The sequence below is a fragment of the Aspergillus lentulus genome (assembly GCF_001445615.1).
Source record: "Aspergillus lentulus DNA, contig: Alt09, strain: IFM 54703, whole genome shotgun sequence".
Lineage (NCBI taxonomy): Eukaryota > Fungi > Ascomycota > Eurotiomycetes > Eurotiales > Aspergillaceae > Aspergillus > Aspergillus lentulus.
The window spans coordinates 1811198-1830727 of NW_028322117.1; the positions used below are offsets into that span (position 1 = coordinate 1811198).

Consider the following 19530-nt stretch of genomic DNA (forward strand, 5'->3'; position numbering starts at 1 on the left):
CATTGAGTCTCCTGCCTTAATTATATTGTTTCAATTGGTAACTGAGCAGATCACACGTAGAGATGACAGCGCCAGATCAGTACCGCGATGACTTCGACATCAGTACAAACATCCGCAGCCTCTCCAGCAAACCGCAGATCCAGCCATTCGCCGGCCGCATTGGAGGAAACCAAGGCCTCGTCCTTGATCGCCATGATCCGGACAACCTAGAAGTTCTAAAGAAGACGCCCGATGCGGCCCCGTTAATGAGCTTCCGGGATGCCTACAATTTCCATGGATTTATTGATTTGAATCTCTGGCGATTTGCGTTGATTGAATGCGTCGGTATACTCACCTATGGGGCTTCGTCTTTGCGTAGTGAAATGACGTCGAATAGGCACCATGATGCTCTCGTTTATCACCGCGTGGATGGGTAGTTCTCCCCTGCCGCCTCCATCTACGCCTCCAGACACTGCAGGGGTGTTTGGAACGCCAGAGTTTCTCGGTCCACTATTCGGTGGCATCAGCAATTGGCTTTTCCTCACGCTGTTCATCTTCTCTTTTTCGTCTATCAGCGGGAGCCATCTTAATCCAACAATCACCATGGCGACATTCTTCGCGCGATTAATCTCGTTTCCACGCGCCGTCCTTTACCTCAGTGGCCAGGTCCTTGGCGGAGCATTGGCTGGCTGGATTTTGCAGCCGGCATGGGGCTCAGAGGCGTTCCTGGTAGGGGGATGCTATATCAACACAGAGCTCGTCCCGGTCCGACAGGCTCTCCTGCTGGAATTCATTTGCTGTTTAATTCTGTTATTCCTGGCCTTTGGTGTAGGGCTGGATCCCCGGCAGGTGCAGGTGTATGGGGCGGCGCTGTCGCCTTGGCTGGTGGGACTAGCACTGGGGCTAGTCAGCTGGGGCTCTGCCTATACACGGAAGGGATATAATGGGGCGAGTATGTTGGTCTTCAGTCTTGATTATCCGGTTGCTGATTGAGGGTAATACAGGCTTGAACCCAGCTCGGTGCTTCGGGGTATATGTGGCAACCACGTTCCCCGGGTATCATTGGATCCACTGGGTGAGTTTTCTCTGGCCATAATAATATTGACAGTCTTCTCATGCAAGTAGGTTGGCCCTTTGGCCGCTTCGGTCGGGCATGGGATAGTATACTTTTTGGTGCCACCATGGAAAGCGCCTGCATGTTAGACCTCCTGCGCGCTACTTAGACGAGTTTAGGCTGCACCATAGTAGATCCGATCGCGGGTGATGATATTCTTTCGACTGTGTTGTATGAATTTCCTAAGATCAGGTGTAACAATATATGACCACAAATGTACGTTACAGATAATAACAAGAACATCGGGAGGGGATGTGCAATTGTTGTCGCAGTCTGGGGTGCCCACGAGTCTTCAGGCCCATCAGCATGTCATCTCCATCTGTTTAGGTGATCGATTTCCTGTCTTTTGGCTCTGGTCAATGGCGGAATGGTCTCCATTGCAAAGCAGACTTGGCGCTGCAAAAAGTCTAACTATCAATATCCAATATCGCTACACTAAAAAGGTGCTGGACGATGTACTCCGTAGTCTGCAGATTACGTGTGTCCCTCTATGTTGGTACAATATTTTCAACTAACCAACAGCGGCCTGTTGTGGCACACGGTGACTGTGTGGGCTAGACTTCGTTGGTTGAGTATGGTGACAAGGGTGGAAAGGGCCTATAAGTAAAGCTAGCAGCATTGATACCTCATACCATTGTTTTATATAAAGTACATGGTTGAGACACACAAGTGTCCAAAAAGCATGTAGTTCCTCAATATTTGCCAAGTAGAGATGAATAGAATAACCTTTAATTTTTGTTCATGGATGAGTCTGTGATATATTTCGAACAATCTATGCATTCGCACCCTGGGTCTCTCCTACTCTCACCACATACTTGACCGCGCTCGCCTTACCATTCTTCAAATCAGTCAAGGCCTGCTGAAGTCCCCCAAGACCACCCGGCACGACCTCATGCGGATGAGGCTTGAACCACCCATCCAACAGTCCCTTGGCGATGTATCTGAAATGAACAAACCCAAAGTCCTTCTGGTCGGCATGAACACAACCAACATTCGTCTTGGCCTTGTTGATACCTGCAGGAAGGGCATCATCCCCCACAGGCAAAACGAAGGCAATCTTTCCTCCCTGCGATACCACCTTTCCGAGGTTAGTAATGCTACTTCCCTCGCTAACGCCATCAAAAGCATGGAAGAGCGTCTCGTTCGATCCAGACGCTTTCAGCGCATTCTTAATTTCGGAGACGACAAACTCATCGCCCTTGCGGTAGTCGACGATGGTGTCACCCTTGGACCGGTCGATGAGACTCTCCACGAATGGGATGCCACGTCCCGCGACGGTGATGATGGGGTGAATGTTACTCTTGACAGCCATTTGAATAGCAAAGGCTCCGACTGCTGTAGCGCCGCCGTAGATAACCAGCGGGATACGGGAAGTCGCCGGACGCCATGGTTCAGGCAGGCCGAGGTGGTGGTACAATGCAAGGGCCGATGTCATAGCTGCAAGGGGTAACGTAGCAGCTTCTACTCATCGGTCAATACTGATAGGTTGCTTGCAGAATTCCGGGGTTATGCTGACCTTCAAAGCTTGTGGACTTGGGAATGTGGAAAGTAGTATGCTGCCAGCTAATGGCATACTCGGCGTAACTGCCATGGGGTTCCAGCATCTGATGGAACGCAGCTACGCGGTCACCGGGCTTGAACTCGGTGACATTGTCGCCGACGGCGGCGACAATACCAGCGATATCATCGCCCTGGTTGTCAGTTCGGTCCATCCATTCGGGGACCTTCCTAAAGCGATATTAGAGACATTCAGCCAACATGACGATTGCGGGGGACATACCAATCCTTAGGATTTGTCCCGCTCACAATAACTTTAATCAGAACCTGATCCAGTCCGGGTGTCGGGATGGGATTATCGACGATCTCGACAGAAGGTCCCTTGCTAACCAATGCTTCCTTCATGACGGCGACGCGATCCGAAGACTGAATGCAGCTTTGGTTGAGGTAGACCGGAGGGCGGGTCTTGGTGCGGATGACGGCGGAGCGGGGACAGATGCTTTAACTATAGTTAAGTCTGGCTGATTACAAATCGGATATTGTACCTTCATAATTCCTCGCGTAAAGAATGTTATTGGATTTGTCATGGCGACAATGCTCTTCACACTTGTATAACTCAGAGTAAACTACCGGTCTTGGTTGTTTTGCTTCGGATTCTTTCTGGCCTTCAATGCGGGTCTAGGCTCTTGAATACAAGACTTGCCCATATAATGTGCCTGTTGCCTCATAGTTTCCCCAGTCTTGCAGGATTAGAGTCCTCGATCTTTTCTCTCGTCAGATACGAGGATCCGTGCTTGTCGATGAACTCGAAAATGACTGCGATGTAGTCAAGCGCGTCATGGACTGGGTATTCCTCACCGGCCAAACAACAAAAAGGACGATAAGAACAATGTTGTAGAGAATCTATCTGACAACTTTTTGCACCTGTAACGTAATTCCCAGGTGAGCCGCGAACCCCTCATTCATTGCACTCTCCACTAATATCTGATGACGGACCTATCTCGGTGGTCGCCGGTATCATTTCGATATCGGATGGTAAAATATCTGCTTTTTCGCTCGATCCAGTCGGATTGTGCCCGGTGATCGTGGGATAATAATGCCAGGTTCAACTACTGAACTAGCAGACCTTGGCAAATGGAGACCAATGTCTCCTGTCCTGGCCGAGGGTTTTTTTTGCCGTAGGCTTCTCTTTATCGAATGTGCCTATTGGCCGAATGAAGTAGACCAAACCCTAGTTGCCCTCAAGCTCACGACTAATCTCCGGGCTATTTGCTTGATTCCGATATCAACAAGGTGAATGCAGCATTAGGGCGACCATGGACGCCATGACACCTTACTCAAACCTGCTATCTCTTAGCCACGGAGTACGGTATATACTTTGTACAGCCATTTGGAATGATGAGATTTCTGGCCCCACTAGATAATAGTCGGGCTCTTTGTCCGAGCTAATTGTCCAAGCTAATTGGCCCTTGCAAAATCTACCTATTTATCCAGACTATCACTTAAGGGGCCGGTTACTTGGCGGTTACTTGTTAATTTTCTTTTTGGCACATCAGTCTGCACCTCCCTTCATTATCCACGCCCCTCGCTCACCTTCATTATATTCCATGTACTGACCTTCCCGCTCCTGAGTCCTAACAGAGATTGCACAGCATGCTGCTGGTCGTTATCAGCTTGTGGGTATTTCTCTCTGCACAAGTGGAGCTAAAACCATGCATTTTTCAGAAAACCTAACAAACAAATAGCGTCGTCCTTGTTTCGGTCTTTACTTCCTTCGTCCCTCATATACGTCAAGCTTGGCTAGACAAGGGTTCTAGAGACATTTCGTTGCTCTACCTACTTTTCAATGTCACTTGTTCCACCGAGCATCTCCTTTTGGTCTTCTTTTACACTATCAATCTCCCTGTTGAGACAGGGTACTGGACTCACCATCCGCGTAATGCACTTGACTGGGTCAATTTTGTCCAAGTGTTAGGCGTATGGGCATTGTGGAATATCCTGTGAGCTCAAAATGCCCCACTTCCTAGTAATCAAACAGCGACCGGAGACTGACTAAAATATCAAGATTTGGGCTCATCCTCTACCACAGACTCACTAGTCGCCTTCGCAAGGCTTTGACAGTTGTCATTTATCTCGGCTTTCTCATTGTATCCATAGCCCCTGTCGTAGCAGACGCAGTGTCGGACATCTTCTGTCCTCCACACCATCCGAACTGGCCTGAGCATGAGCGCGACCCTATCGCTCTCTTCCAGGGCCTTCATGCCGTCATTCTTCTGCCATTTCTTACGACCATACCGCTTGTCATTGGAATAATCAAACAAGCCCGCATGCCCTTACAATCTCAAAGTCTGACTGGACTTAAGCTTCAGACAGCGGCTTTCATGCTCTCAGCCGTTTCCTGGGTCCCCAGAGTCTCTGTCCCATGGGATCTGTATCTAGATGGTGGACACCCGATCATTCTGATTATTAATGCATGGTACCATATGGTTGGGTTTGTCGCTGTCAATGATGCAGTCTTTGCTCTGGGGCAAGGAATTTTGTTGTGGTTGTCTTTGCGACAGATCAGACTTGCGGGGGGAGGAGAAAGACAGCCGCTTTTGGGGTGATTCAGAGTGTCCAGCCACTACGCAGGGGGTCGACAAGCGAGATAGATGCAGTGGCCGGACTCGAAGGGGGGTGGGGGAGTTGGGGAGCAGGAAATGGGAATTGCGGGCATATAGCGACGGGTGAGGGGGCCTATTCCACCCAAGAATCAGAATAAATGGATGGGCCGCACGGCTTGATTGCGAGCCAATTGCTGTTGAATTGGAAGGAGGAAGGATGCTTGCTGGTAAAATGTTCCTTCCATTTTTCAGACACATACTATGGCGCGTTGGCAAGCCTGGTCTGGGTTGATTCGCCTTAAAAGTCATTGGCAGGGTCCGATTCCTCAACCACAAAGGCAACTCCAACCCTTTTATATCGTGAACCTTCAGTACTCTGAAGCAGCGGCATTTCATAACACCATGCATCAATGCATTTCCCTGAGTAAGTTGTGGAGGCGATAGGGACGCAAATTGCCGTGGTTCTCGTCCCCAGGGGCCGATCGAAACATACCTCGAGTTTCGAATTGGTTCCATCCTCGCAGTATGCGACAATGCTTCGAAACAAGGAGAGAACAGTTCCCCAGAGTGAGCCTTGTGAATGCTTTAATTATGGCATGATTTCAAATATATTAAGTGGAAAGGTTGGGTAAACTTTATATAACAGTAAAGGATGGAGAGTCTAGGAGGTGCTTACTAGGTAAGGTAATATAGCAAGAAGAAAGTTAAGCCTCCTCTTATAAGGCTGATGAATGCTTATATAGGTGCACTAATTAAGAGGCTGGCTGGATTATATTATGAGTTCCTAAGCAGCATAATTTATCCTTTAACTACTAACCATCTAATAACAATGCCTGTTATCATGCAGCAAATTCAACTGGGTAATACCAGGAGTCTTGAAGAAAAGAATAACTAGTAGCATCAACCAGATCTTGATAGCCTATACATTATCCAGTGTACGTACACTATCTTCTTCTAAGCACGGATAAGATGGTATCTTAGTAATCCCTACTTGTCATAAAACTCCTTGGTTTGTGTCTGAATAATAATCATCATCACCGTACAGGCACCGTACATTTTTTCGGACCTCATTCATATCCACATAATCCAGCCAGCTGCTATACCAATCCAAGAACTCGGGTACAAAATCAAATCGGGGATACGCCCGTAAAGAGTAGCTGGGTTTCCAACATCAGCCCGGAAGAATGAAACACGCCAGGCCCAGTCTTTGAGAGATGGGTCACATCGCCGCACTGACGACAGTATAGATAGGCACTGTACCATTCGTCGTGTCCTGCGCGACTGCCGAGGCCAGTTTGAAATCCAATCTTGACTTCCAAATCTTCATCCACAGTGCCTTGAATAAATGTCTCGTCAAGCATTCTCTCTTGTAGGTACTCTTTCAACATTTCCCGGGAGGTTGAGACTTCAGGAGTAGGAAGTCTACGCACAGCCGCGCGCTCTGGGAACGCATACTCCTTCCTCCCGACAGGAGGGACGGGTTCAAATGGACAGATACCTGAGCAGCGAAAATCTGCATCTTGAACGCCATTAGCGTATTTAATGAAGTGGCCCAGTTCGTGGCACATTGGGATGTCGAAGTCCTCATCTTCGTCCTCTTGATTCTGCGCCATTGCCTCGTTGCATACTTCCTTTAAGACTTCTAAGTACATCTGGCGCCATTCATCAGTTACCAAAGTTGGAGGGATGATTCCGTCCATATGCTGGTAGTAGATAGTTTTGACGTCTTCTAGCCGTGTAGCTTTCTCTCCTCGCGAGATTGTCGAACAGGACCTAAAGGGGCCGTATCGTTCCACGTTTCCTCGCCTTCAGCGCCTAAATTAGGCCAGTACAAGCACATCTCCTTTAATTTCCCCTCTTCGGTGGAGAGACCCATGGCTTCGATCTCGTCGATGCGGTCTTGTAAAAACCGCCGATTGGAGGACTCCATTTTGGCTCGAAATCCTTCCACGGCCAGACGCATAATCTCAGCCGGGTCTGTATCAGATAATTCTATGCAGGCCGCCATGGTCAGTCGCGGCAAAGTCTTTGGCTGGTGGACTCTGGACAATAATAGAAAGCAGGACTAACATTAAGAGTGTAGCTCAGGGGGTAGCAACAGTGTGGAGTACAACAGTGAAATTAGTGACTACAGGTCAGCTGACCCTTACTGAGGATTTCGGTCAGCCCAAAGTCAATCAGCCGACGCGGATAAACATAAATACAAATACTAGAAATTATATTGAATATACTGAATAATCCTATGCTCTAAGGTCCATTGACAATTAGCTGCAGACAGGCAAATACATCTCAGAATTGACGTAGTGGAGCGGACGTGGATTGTTGGCATCACCCATTAGGATCTCTCTATCATGACCATAGCCTGCCACAAGGTCCATGAAGATATGGAAGCACAGGCTTGCGATCTAGGAGCATCAAGCCTGTCCTTTCGTAAAGGCCTAGTTTCAGCATGTGGCATGCTTATTTTCTTTCAAGAGCTATTCCTTTCAAATGCAGGAGCTCATCATGAATAACTTATACATCTATCTAAAATTAAACTAACACATAAAACAAGAAATAGTGATTAGTGATGGGTTAATGAGCTTGAATTTCACTCTAGTCCACTCAGGTGATACGCACAGCCAAAGAATCTATGGTTACCTAGACGGGTCATAAAATGAGCAGCTTCCATTATGTACTAGGAAAGCACTTGCATCTATCCAGGGATACCTTTCGGTGTAGTACATCATGCCCCCCAGAGGGTTTTGGACATGTCAAGGGCCCGGCCATCGTTGGGATTGATTGGGTTATGGAAGACTGGGGGTGTGGCCACATTCTTTTGTGGCTTGCCCTTTGCCTTCTTTCCTCCCTGTGAGGACACCCGGAAACGCACGGCAAAACGGAGCTTAAGGTAGGAGTGGCAACCTACTTGCGCCAGTGGTGCGAGTCAGAGCTTGACACCCAGTTCCTCTCCTTGCCGACTACAGAGGAACCGGGGTCCATCTTCGGTATCACGCGCTATTATGGCTGGATAGCTGACGCTTCCAGCGATAGAGCCTGGTACTGTCGTTCCATTCCACATGGGATGTCAGTATCGTCGCGGGCTTCTTTGGGACGGGTAAGGGCTCCTCAGTTTCTTCGTAGTGAAGCAGGGCGGAGTTTCTCGACTGGTCGGCACGCTGTTTCGTGACTGCTGACGGCTGGACTTCTGCGCCGCGGTGCTACGTCCTAGTGTCAGCAGATTGTCTCTGAATTCAACCTCCGAGTCCGAGGTCACATACTCGGCGATTTGTACTATGTCGCATGTTAGTCACACTAACAAGCTCATAATCCCAGACTTTTCGGTCAGAGCCAAAGCACTAGCCAATTGGTGCGCTTCATCGCGCGCGGCCCTCAGTTGGGGAATCCTGCCTTGCTCTCTCCCTCTTGCGGCCCCTAGGCGTCATGCGGGCGTTCATCCGGTCCAGGTCTAGCTGCGGTAGGCCAAGGTCATCTGCCCAAGCATACGACGGAGACAATCCACCACAGCCCCCTGGATGACCTCGGCCTCGGCCTGGTCGGCGGCTTCCTCGTCTTCGCCGTCATCCTTCGCCTGTGCTGCCATGACCATAGACTTCAGTAGATCATGTAGTTGTGCTGAGAATAGCGGGAGGGCTTTGAGCGGGTTATTACACTCCAACCATCTGGATATGGTATGCTCTTGGAAGATGGACCACACCTTCTGGCTTGGACGCGTCCCACCGCCTGAAAAAGCGTATTGAGATTCAGAGACGGCTCGAGGAGGATCACACAGCTACACTCCGCGTGGAGGTTGAGCCCATGTGCCCCACATTGGTATGATGTGAGCAGGATGCGGCAGGAAGATCGGGTGTCAGCGAACTCAGCGGCGGCCTCACGGCGGGCCGCCTCTCCCATCTGGGCCCGGATGGTAACGTATGAGACGCTAATAGCATCCAAAAACATCTCCATCATTCACATTACCATTGGCCAGTGACAGAAGATCAAAAAAGGGGGTTGTTCGCGAGTCGGGTTCCGCCATAGACGACAATTCAACTTACTTGGTGGGCGAGCCAGCCAGCTCCGACGGGAACGTCCACGCTTGGCCTGGCTGCTGCTGCCATCTTCCCTGTATATCAGGTGGTAGTGAGAAGAGATGCTCGGTGTTTTCAAGTGTATAAAGCAGAGTGGTGTACCTGCAATGCTGTCGCGCACTAGCACTGCTGCTTCGCTTTGAGGACATGTGCGGCTGGGCTGCTCAGCATCTGCTGACATCCGGTTTGTATTGATAGGTCCTTGCTTGATGATATAGGGTCTTCACCCAGTATGGGGAGGGTCAAGAGAGGTTCTGTAGCGTATTATATTGAAGACTTCTTCAATGGAGCATCTGTGGTGAAAGCAGCTCCGTAATAAGAGCAAGTAGACATGTTTCCTATAATATGTGTTAGCCTGATGGTCTAGGCTAAGAAAATAGTAGAAGGGATAGGAAGCTTGATAGCAAATAAAAGGTAGAAGGTAGGAAACAGAATAAACAAATATCAAAAACAAATCGTAAGGCGTGGGAATTTACCTGAGTGACAATATCCCTATTTATACGTAGAATGAGATGGTAGAGTTGAGTAGTTTGGGAGATTGGAGTAGGAGCAGCATCCTGTATGATACAGTGGAGTAAATACCGCCACTATGTCTGGCTCGTTGCGATCCATCATTGATCGACCTAGTCTTCTCATTTTCTTCAGATGGCTTCAGTCGAGTTCTGCTTCTTGCAATTCATTGCTAATGTCGAGAGGAACGTGATCAAGGCGACGGTTACTTGATCTTCCCCTCGGAACGGGACCACTCGTCCGAAGTCAGAGAGGGAACTATCCGACTGCCTCGGGAGGACTTATATGTATGGCGCGGCTGCTTGGCTTTTAAGAAAGAGATATTTGATGATGATAGGGGTCAAGGAGGCTGGAGGGCAACCAAATTGGTCAAGGAGATATAGAAAGAGAAGAATGAGAGGAGAAGGAAGACGGGAAGAGAAGGGACGTTTAGATACTAGAGGTTTGGCCGTCAGACAGGCTAAAGATCAATAGGAAATATAATAATGGAAGCTTACATTATTGCGACGCCAGACTATCACCTTCCGTGTCATTGCAGGCTGTCCGTTGCTGATCTTCCACTTTTCCCGTAGAATCTCAGGGATTCCCAAGCACCAATACCAGTAGGGGGATTTTCACGTCGCACGTCCAGATCAAGGTATTGAAGACGCAAGACTGAGAGCAGATCAGGCCAAACACGGTGCCTGCCTTGGCCTATTCGGCATAATCTGTACTGGAGAAGAGTATCATCATCATCATCAAGTAGAAGGTATCATTATAGACGAAGATATACAGACAGAACGGTGGCGAGGAAGATCAAGTATGACCACCTTTGCAGAGGTACCAGAAGGAGAGAAGGAGAGACCACAGTATTTATTCCCCAAATGGTGAATGTAAGCCTCATCCACTGCTCTGAGGCTCTACATTCACTTCCTTCTTTGGAGACATTGCCCACCCGGCTCTAGACTCTTCCAGTGACGTATTCCTTTGTGGTAGAGGAAGGCTACATGTACTGTTTGCCAGGGGAACAAATCTATGGCAGTAGAACAAAAATCATTGAGAGATCCTGCGTGGCCTAAGAGCAGCAGTTATCCTTAATGGAGTACAATCCGGTGGCTTTGAACAGATTCATTATCCTCTGCAGGAGGCCACCGCAGAGAAGAGAAGACAAAGTGAAAAAGATAATACCAGTTCTCTGGTCTCGGAAATTATTTTGCAGCATTACTCGGGATATTTTTACTCAGACTCTGAAGATTTTTCGCTCTGAATTGTAGGACAAGCAAGAACGTATCCAGTTGGCTAGGATCAAGCTTTCGGCTACAACTAAGCAACAGGCATACCCAGGAACACCAGGGCACTCCGTAAACTATCTATCTAGATACGAAGGCAGAAAAAATCTTCAGGCGTCCACGTGCCAAGAACCGTTCGTATTCCTAACGGAATATCACCATGAACTAACACTAAAATCGGCTACAGGCGGATGACTCATACGTGTCTTCAGTAAACAGACATCAGCAAGCCAAATAATCGTGTGGAAATACCTTTCTCACGCAAAGAGATCACTATCTGTACTCCGCAAGGCAAACCAAATTAAGCTAAGGACCAAGATGGCCTGCACGCTGGTCCCCATCGACCTGCACAATCCAGCCGAGTACGCCGAGCTGCAGGCCCAGCGCGTCCAATGCGGCTGGGACGCAGAGGACAGCCAGATCCTCTCCTGGCGCGAGAAGCAAGACCAGAACCTGAAATCGTTCTTTTGGATCACACTTCCCGCCCAATCTTCTCCAAAGGACAATGCAGACAACCAGGCAGATGAGAAACGCACGATCCGCGCAGGCCACATATCCCTAGATGCCTACGCGGACCCTCCAGACCCCGAACTTGCCTGCGCCGATAAATCCATATTGACGATCCAGAATTTTTTCATTCTGCCGGAGTACCGGCGTAACGGTCTCGGGGGAAAAGTTATGGATCTAGTCGAGAAAATGGCGAGCCAGGAACCGTGGGGGAGTGAGGCCTGCCGCTTTGTGACGGTCAATGCGATGAGCAGGCGGTATTTCTACGAGGATTGGCCCGAGAAACTTGCGCTGTGGGAGACGTGGGCGGACAACCCGCCGGTGATGTGCAATGTGGATTGGTATACGCGGCGGGGGTACGTGCACTGGAAGACGGAGCCGCGGTATCCAGAGCGGTTGAAGAGCGGGGAGGAGATTATGATTTTGGCGGATTTTTTGAGGAAGCCTATTAATCGGTAGATCTGAAGCAGGTTTGGGATTGTCTCATGGCGGGATGCAAGAGTATGGTTGGGAGGTAAAGTGACGACGATCGATGATGCGAGGAGATGTACATAGACTCTGTTGTCCTTGCAGTTTCAGGGAAAGCATGAGCAATAATTGATCCCGTGCAGGAAACCAGTATCAGGGTGCGGATAGCTCGAAGTAAGCTTTGACGAAGGTTGAGCTGGAATGAAGGCAGTACCTGGATGTGATATCACAACGCGAGACCCCTTGCTTCTGCGCCACTATCGGGCCATGCATGATCTGCATAGATCTGTTGATCATGGATAGTCCGTTGAGAACGCCTTGCTGTATACGCATGAGGAGTAGGTCATATAGCTTCATCTCGTCTAAGCAGAAGATCAACAACCCGCTCATTTGCGACCCGGATATAAAAGGCCTGCATAATGGAGCCTTCTCCCATCATCATCGACACACTCTCTCACCTCAACAAGCCCTCTCATCCCTCCAGCTCAACTCTCAAACTTCAACCAACTCCAAAATGCAGTTCTCTACCATCGTCTCCCTACTCGCCGTTGCCGGCATGACCGTGGCTGCCCCTTCTGTCGCCCGTACGTCTCCTCAAATCCAACAGAGTAAACCACCCAACTAACGAACCAGGTCGCCAATCCAATAACAATGGTCTCGCCGGCGTCAACGTTGAAGATACCAACGTCCCTGTCAACGTCAACGTCCCCATCAAGGGCAACAACGTTGCCAACGGCGTCGCCAACGGTGTGCTCAAGGACGGCGTGAACGTCGAGCACGTCGCCGATGCGGTGAATGCTGGTGTGCTGGGCCAGGCAAACCAGGTTGCCCCCAAGGGCGGATTGCCTCCTTTCTAGAGAAGGTTGTGAAGACGGTATGTATCTGTGGTTAGTGCGTGTTCACGGCTAATGCTAATGGTGCCAATAGATCGAGATGATTGGATATAGTCAAGGATGGTGGTTCGATGTGTAATTAGGTCGTGATGCAGTGGTAATGGTAAAGTGAAGGATGTCTTCTGGCTTCTCTTCACGGTGGATATAGTCTAGTAATAAGAAAAATGACTTTATTGTCGATGATGGATTTGAGCATGTAGACCAGTATCAGACTGAGCGGGACACAGTAGAGTTCGACAACGCTGACTATCATCAATAATTCGTATAACTTTCATTAAAGACAGTTTTCAGTGGATTTGCACAATATCAGCAATAGTGCAGAACTTGAAGCAGACCTTTGAATCATGCAATGTCCAGACAATCCTCATTCCAACCCGGAAGTCCAATAATCTATCCTTCTGCAGGCTATCTGTGCCTTAATTTGTAATACGTCAAACCTATGAGAGGAATAACAAATAGAATTTCCAGTTAATAAATGTATTCAAGAAAGAATCAAGTCAAGCCATATAGATACGGTAGGAGGATGGTGATCCTACGCAGACCAATCCGGTATGGATAGAATGTGAGATATAGCCAATTGCTCCACAGGATTTAGAAAATTGCCGAGTAAGACATACCAAAGGACCGAATAACGATAATAACATTGCAGACCAATCAACAACGATGTTTTGCTTGTCAATTCCTTGTTACTCGTCTGCGCAGTCTTGGGTTACAGCGCTAAGGGCCTACTCCGCTGATAGCCATCCTCGGTCTAGGATTGTTTGCTTGGCAGGTGAAAACAGATGATTTGAATGGTAGATGATCGAGCTCAAGAGCTATCTCCTGCGTATTCGCCGTCGGGATTAAAATGATACAATCATCTTGGCTCTGGTATGCGGGGTTATTCCCCAATATTTAAGGTCGGGGTAGTCACGCAATAGCTCGCTGTATTGCCAGCCGCAATCAAAATGAAGGTATGTACTTTTATCATTCAGAGACAGAGAACGCCTACAACTGACAATGCAATAGTGGTCAATTCTCCTTCTGATCGGCTGCGCTGCCGCCATTGACGTCCCTCGTCGTCCATATGCCCCCATTGGAAGCGGCAAGAAACGATTGACCTTCAATGAGACGGTCGTCAAGCGAGCCATTTCCCCCTCAGCCATCTCGGTCGAGTGGATTTCTACCTCCGAGGACGGGGATTATGTCTACCAAGACCAGGACGGCAGTCTGAAAATCCAGAGCATCGTCACCAACCACACGCAGACGCTCGTCCCTGCGGACAAAGTGCCCAAGGATGCCTACAGCTACTGGATCCACCCCAATCTCTCCTCGGTGCTCTGGGCCACCAACTACACTAAGCAATACCGGCACTCGTACTTTGCCGACTACTTTATCCAGGACGTGCAGTCGATGAATGTTAAGCCCCTCGCACCGGACCAGTCCGGCGACATCCAGTACGCTCAGTGGAGTCCCACGGGCGACGCCATCGCCTTCGTGCGCGGCAACGACGTCTTTGTCTGGACCAATGCCTCGACTAGCCAGGTCACCAATGACGGCGGTCCGGATCTCTTCAATGGTGTCCCGGACTGGATCTACGAGGAGGAGATCCTGGGCGACCGCTTTGCGCTCTGGTTCTCCCCGGACGGGGCGTATCTCGCCTTCCTCCGGTTCAACGAGACGGGCGTCCCGACCTTCACTGTGCCGTACTACATGGACAATGAGGAGATTGCGCCGCCGTACCCGCGCGAGCTGGAGCTGCGGTATCCCAAGGTGTCGCAGACGAATCCCACCGTCGAGCTGAACCTGCTGGAGCTGCGCACCGGCGAGCGGACGCCTGTGCCGATCAACGCGTTTGACGCGAAAGAGTTGATCATCGGCGAGGTGGCGTGGTTGACGGAGAAGCATGATGTCGTGGCTGTCAAGGCGTTCAACCGCGTGCAAGACCGGCAAAAGGTCGTCGCTGTTGATGTGGCCTCGCTCAGGGCCAAGACCATCAATGAACGCGACGGTACGGACGGGTGGCTGGATAACCTGCTGTCCATAGCGTATATCGGGCCCATCGGCGAGTCCAAGGAGGAGTACTACATCGATATCTCCGACCAGTCCGGCTGGGCGCATCTGTGGTTGTTCCCTATCGCCGGGGGTGAGCCCATCGCCCTGACCAAGGGTGAGTGGGAGGTGACCGGCATCCTCAGCATCGACAAGTCGCGCCAGCTGGTCTATTTCCTCTCCACGAAGCACCACAGCACCGAGCGTCACCTCTACTCCGTCTCTTGGAAGACGATGGAAATCACCCCCTTAGTCGACGACACCGTCCCCGCCGTCTGGTCCGCCTCCTTCTCCTCGCAGGGCGGATACTACCTCCTCTCCTACCGCGGGCCCGACGTGCCCTACCAGGACCTCTACGCCATCAACTCCACCGCGCCCCTACGCACCATCACCAGCAACGCGGCCGTGCTCGACGCCTTGAAAGAATACACCCTGCCTAACATCACCTACCTCGAGCTGGCCCTCCCCAGCGGCGAGACCCTCAACGTCATGCAGCGTCTCCCCGTCAAGTTCTCCCCGAAGAAGAAATACCCCGTCCTGTTCACCCCCTACGGCGGACCCGGTGCGCAGGAAGTCTCCAAAGCCTGGCAAGCCCTCGACTTCAAGGCGTACATCGCCTCGGACCCAGAACTCGAGTACATCACCTGGACGGTCGACAACCGCGGCACGGGGTACAAGGGCCGCGCGTTCCGGTGCCAAGTCACCAGCCGGCTCGGCGAGCTGGAAGCCGCGGACCAGGTCTTCGCCGCGCAGCAGGCTGCCAAACTCCCCTATGTCGACGCAGACCACATCGCCATCTGGGGGTGGAGCTACGGCGGCTATCTGACGGGCAAAGTCATCGAGACCGACAGCGGGGCGTTCTCGCTTGGTGTGCAGACCGCGCCGGTCTCGGACTGGCGGTTCTATGACTCGATGTACACGGAGCGGTATATGAAGACGCTGGAGAGCAATGCGGCAGGGTACAATGCCAGTGCGATCCGGAAGGTCGCGGGGTACAAGAATGTGCGTGGCGGGGTGCTGATCCAGCATGGGACGGGCGATGATAATGTGCATTTCCAGAATGCGGCGGCGCTGGTGGACACCCTTGTAGGGGCGGGAGTGACGCCGGAGAAGCTGCAGGTGCAGTGGTTTACGGACTCAGATCATGGGATTCGGTACCATGGGGGGAATGTGTTCTTGTACCGCCAATTGTCCAAGAAGCTGTATGAGGAGAAGAAGCGGAAGGACAAGGGCAAGGCGCATCAGTGGAGTAAGAAGATGGTCCTGTAGATAGACTCATGTATGCACATCTTGCCCAGGTTCGGCGGCAATAACCTCAATCTCAGTTGTGCATGTTTATAGAGCCAGAATATGTCCAGTGCTCCGTTCCTGCAGCAAGACCCGGGTCGATGCGCCCATTCAGGGGTGGTATCTCCACTGAACTTCCGGCTTGAGTGAGATGATTCCAATGGCCTAGAAGGCAGGCTATCATCCCAGCATCCGGTAGGGGACCCCCTGGAGCCCGGGGGATGCAGGTTGAGATGATACAAGGTCCGAGCACGACATTGTGTTTAGTCTGATGTGGTTATCTAGATCTAAAATGGCCCATTGACTTTGAGATGAGGATAAAGTCATGATAGGGGTATCATTCCCAAAAGGGAAATGTGTCCACAGAGACTAACCTCGATGAAGTTAGACCGCAAGTGTTATCCCAAAGAGGCAATCAGCTCAAAATAATCTCTGGAAACTGAAGACATTATCACAGTTTTCATCACTAATAGATTCAAAAGAGTTCTATGGAAGGCATATGTTCAGCTGTGGTCGCTTCCTCCTTCTTTGAGTAGTTTCTGGACTTTGCGACCATAAAGTATCTGAGAGGTCAGCTCACAGAGTCTTCGCTATGTAGCGTGCCAGCGACGCGTCTGATCATCATTAGGAGCTTAAGCTTATCCTATTCATCGATAATCATAACTGAATGTTCATCACGATCCAACGCTAGGCAGCACTAATGGATCGATTTGCTCCGTAAAACTCGGTCTCCAGCTCATTTGATAGGCAGAGGAGACAAGGCAGCATTCAAAGTGGCTATGCTATGAGGGGGCCTACGGACAAGGCTCCCCCGCCTGATGGCCTCACTCGTATTTAAATTCCACAAAGTCCCTCAAGCGACGTGAATGAGATCTAGTTATAAGCTATCGTGAAAATGTCTCTGTCTATGTCAATGGCCGAGATTCTGGTATCGGACCTTCCCACCAAATCGGTCACTCTGACTCCGCTCAGAGCGACTGTGGTTCGCGAAATCCAGACTACTATCCAGGTAAGTGCTGCCTCTTCGATTTCTAATATGTAATGCTAATCTGTACAGCCCGGCCAGAATGAAATTACCATCCTTGGGCTCGATCCTCAGGTTGACCCCGATTCCATCCGTGTCGACGGCTCCGGTTCAGCAACCATCACCGACATCCAAACCGACAAAGTTCCTCGCCGAGAGAATTTCGAGGATGTCTACCCCGAAGAGTCGGATAGTGAGCTGAGCGACACGTTAGAAACCGACTCGGATGAAGATTTCGGCATCGATGATTCGGAACTTCAGGCGGTACGGAAAGAAATCGCAGAGGTGGAGGCTGGTCTCGCCAAAGCGCGCGGCAATCAAGCCATGTCGCTTGCCGTTTCAAATTTCATGGATGGCTACGGGAAGAAATTGAGCATGGAGAATGCGGACGCGGCGAAGCTGAATGATTTCCTCCAGCTGTACGCCCAGCGCCACTCGGTCGAATGCGACCGTCACCACCAGTCTACAGTGGAAATAAAAGAGGCGGAGAAAAGCCTAGAGCGACTCAATCGAAAGCGAGCACGACTGGAAACCAAGTACAACAAAGCCAAGGAGGCTGCGCTGAAGGATGTGCGTAAAGAGCGCAAAAAGCGCCTGCGGGAGCGCGAAGAAAAAAAGAAGAAACAACAACAGTTGCGAAACGAGCGAAAGCTGTTCTGGACCCATACCGTCAGCCAGGTCGTGGTCCATCTCGACAGTCACTCGATCATGACTCCGGGATCGAGCCGACGCAGCTCGATCGTTGAAAAGGCTGGAGGTAGCGCCGATGCCGTAGACGTGACCCTGCGTCTGACATATGTGATTCCCGGTCCCCGCTGGGTGTCGCGCTATGATCTCAGGATCAGCACTCCTTCTTCGTCCGCTCGTCTGACCTACCGCGCCGAGTTCCACAACTCCTGCTCGGAGACCTGGCGGGACACCCAGGTGACTCTGTCCACCTCCCAGGCCTCCTTTTCGGGGCTCGAGGAGCGCATTCCGCAACTGCAAGGCTGGCATATCAAGTTGGATCCTAACAACGCAGGCCAGCCTTCATGGAACAACATCTTGCGCAGCCTTGACGAACCTGGTCAGCCCCTTCAGGCTCACGCAAAGTTACTGAAACAACAGTTTGCCGCAATGCAAAACGCAAATCAACAGCGGCTTAACAATGTGCGGAACGTACAGATGAAGGCACAGGCTGCACCCGTCTCAATGTTCGGAGGTGCACCCGCACCAAAGTTCGGACAACCAGCGTTCGGACAAGCTTCAGCCGCATCACCGTTCGGAGGTCCACCGCATCCGCCCGCTCAATCCGGCTTGTTCGGCTCAAACGCACAGCAACAGCAAGCACAAAGTCAGGAACAGGCTCAGATAGCGGCGGTGATTGAGCGGGGAGAGAGGTTGGATAGCCTACCTGCGTCTGGGTTCGGGATGGCCATGCGGCCACAAGAACCGGCAGCCCCATCTGGGAGCTCCAACTTGAACCCCGGCAACGAAGACGATGAAGAGGACGAGGACGAGGACGAGGATAGCCAAACCATCGCGGCAGCCAGCCTGGAGCACCAAGACTCCGTCAAACAGGACTACGGCTTGACTACGACGTACGACCTTCCCGGCCGCCGTACACTCGTGCCGTCAAGCGTGCATCGACGACACGTGCTAGCCGAGCTAGACCTAAAGTCCATGACCCTCACGCACATCATCGTGCCCAAGATGCGCGCGGCGGCCTTCCTGCGCGCCCGCATCCAGAATACATCCTCGGTAACCATCCTCCGCGGCCGAGCGGGGATGACAGTCGACGGCACCTTCCTGGGAACGACGGCCTTGCCAAACTGCGCGCCGAACGACGCCTTCAATATCTCCTTGGGCGTTGATCCGTCTATCCTGGTGACGTACGCGAAGCCGTCCGTCCGCCGCGTTGGAGGCGGGTTCTTCAGCAAGGAGCACACGGCCGTCTTTCGACGCACGTGCTGGGTGAAGAACACCAAGAGCATTGCCGTTGATCTGATTGTGTCCGAGCAGGTGCCGCTAAGCGAGGACGATAAACTGCGTGTGCAGATCCTCGAGCCGAGAGGACTGGAAAAGGAAGGCGATCAGGCGAAGATGGCGATGGAGGGTAAGGGCAGCGGGAGTGTTTTCCTGGCAAAGAACGGCGAGGTCAAGTGGATGTTCAAGTTGCAGCCAGGCAAGGATACCCGATTGACACTGGAATATGAAGCCAGGGTTCCTCCGGGTAGCCAGGTTGAGGTTGTCAAATAATTGAAATTATAGCTAGCTCTATCAATCCATGCTCATGCTTC

The 19530-nt window shown here is 51.0% G+C and overlaps 8 protein-coding genes across 8 annotated transcripts; 5 read left to right on the forward strand and 3 right to left on the reverse strand.

Moving 5' to 3' along the window:
- Nucleotides 1-62: 62 nt before the first annotated feature.
- ALT_5415 (aquaporin NIP3-1) lies at nt 63-972 on the forward strand (the record flags this gene model as incomplete). Its single annotated transcript, XM_033554834.2, has 2 exons — nt 63-324; nt 377-972. 2 exons carry the CDS (start codon nt 63-65, stop codon nt 970-972), a joined length of 858 nt encoding a protein of 285 aa, XP_033410725.2.
- Nucleotides 973-1865: 893 nt separating this feature from the next.
- Nucleotides 1866-2995, reverse strand: ALT_5416 (zinc-binding alcohol dehydrogenase family protein; the record flags this gene model as incomplete). Its single annotated transcript, XM_033554833.2, has 3 exons — nt 1866-2554; nt 2610-2821; nt 2874-2995. 3 exons carry the CDS (start codon nt 2993-2995, stop codon nt 1866-1868), a joined length of 1023 nt encoding a protein of 340 aa, XP_033410724.2.
- A 3325-nt stretch (nt 2996-6320) lies between these two features.
- ALT_5417 (uncharacterized protein) lies at nt 6321-7123 on the reverse strand (the record flags this gene model as incomplete). The annotated part of the gene is made up of 2 exons (XM_089599907.1): nt 6321-6966; nt 7032-7123. 2 exons carry the CDS (start codon nt 7121-7123, stop codon nt 6321-6323), a joined length of 738 nt encoding a protein of 245 aa, XP_089455784.1.
- Nucleotides 7124-7918: 795 nt separating this feature from the next.
- ALT_5418 (uncharacterized protein) lies at nt 7919-9293 on the reverse strand (the record flags this gene model as incomplete). Its single annotated transcript, XM_089599908.1, has 7 exons — nt 7919-8097; nt 8237-8393; nt 8454-8466; nt 8511-8607; nt 8680-8785; nt 8914-9087; nt 9231-9293. The coding sequence occupies 7 exons, from the start codon at nt 9291-9293 to the stop codon at nt 7919-7921; spliced, it is 789 nt and encodes a 262-aa protein (XP_089455785.1).
- A 2066-nt stretch (nt 9294-11359) lies between these two features.
- ALT_5419 (GNAT family N-acetyltransferase) lies at nt 11360-12007 on the forward strand (the record flags this gene model as incomplete). Its single annotated transcript, XM_033554830.2, has 1 exon — nt 11360-12007. One exon carries the CDS (start codon nt 11360-11362, stop codon nt 12005-12007), a length of 648 nt encoding a protein of 215 aa, XP_033410721.2.
- Nucleotides 12008-12530: 523 nt separating this feature from the next.
- On the forward strand, nt 12531-12873 carry ScwA (the record flags this gene model as incomplete). Its single annotated transcript, XM_033554829.2, has 2 exons — nt 12531-12600; nt 12650-12873. 2 exons carry the CDS (start codon nt 12531-12533, stop codon nt 12871-12873), a joined length of 294 nt encoding a protein of 97 aa, XP_033410720.2.
- A 983-nt stretch (nt 12874-13856) lies between these two features.
- Nucleotides 13857-16209, forward strand: dppIV (prolyl dipeptidyl peptidase DppIV; the record flags this gene model as incomplete). Its single annotated transcript, XM_033554828.2, has 2 exons — nt 13857-13862; nt 13918-16209. The coding sequence occupies 2 exons, from the start codon at nt 13857-13859 to the stop codon at nt 16207-16209; spliced, it is 2298 nt and encodes a 765-aa protein (XP_033410719.2).
- A 913-nt stretch (nt 16210-17122) lies between these two features.
- On the forward strand, nt 17123-19489 carry ALT_5422 (uncharacterized protein; the record flags this gene model as incomplete). The annotated part of the gene is made up of 2 exons (XM_033554827.2): nt 17123-17236; nt 17285-19489. 2 exons carry the CDS (start codon nt 17123-17125, stop codon nt 19487-19489), a joined length of 2319 nt encoding a protein of 772 aa, XP_033410718.2.
- Nucleotides 19490-19530: the final 41 nt, after the last annotated feature.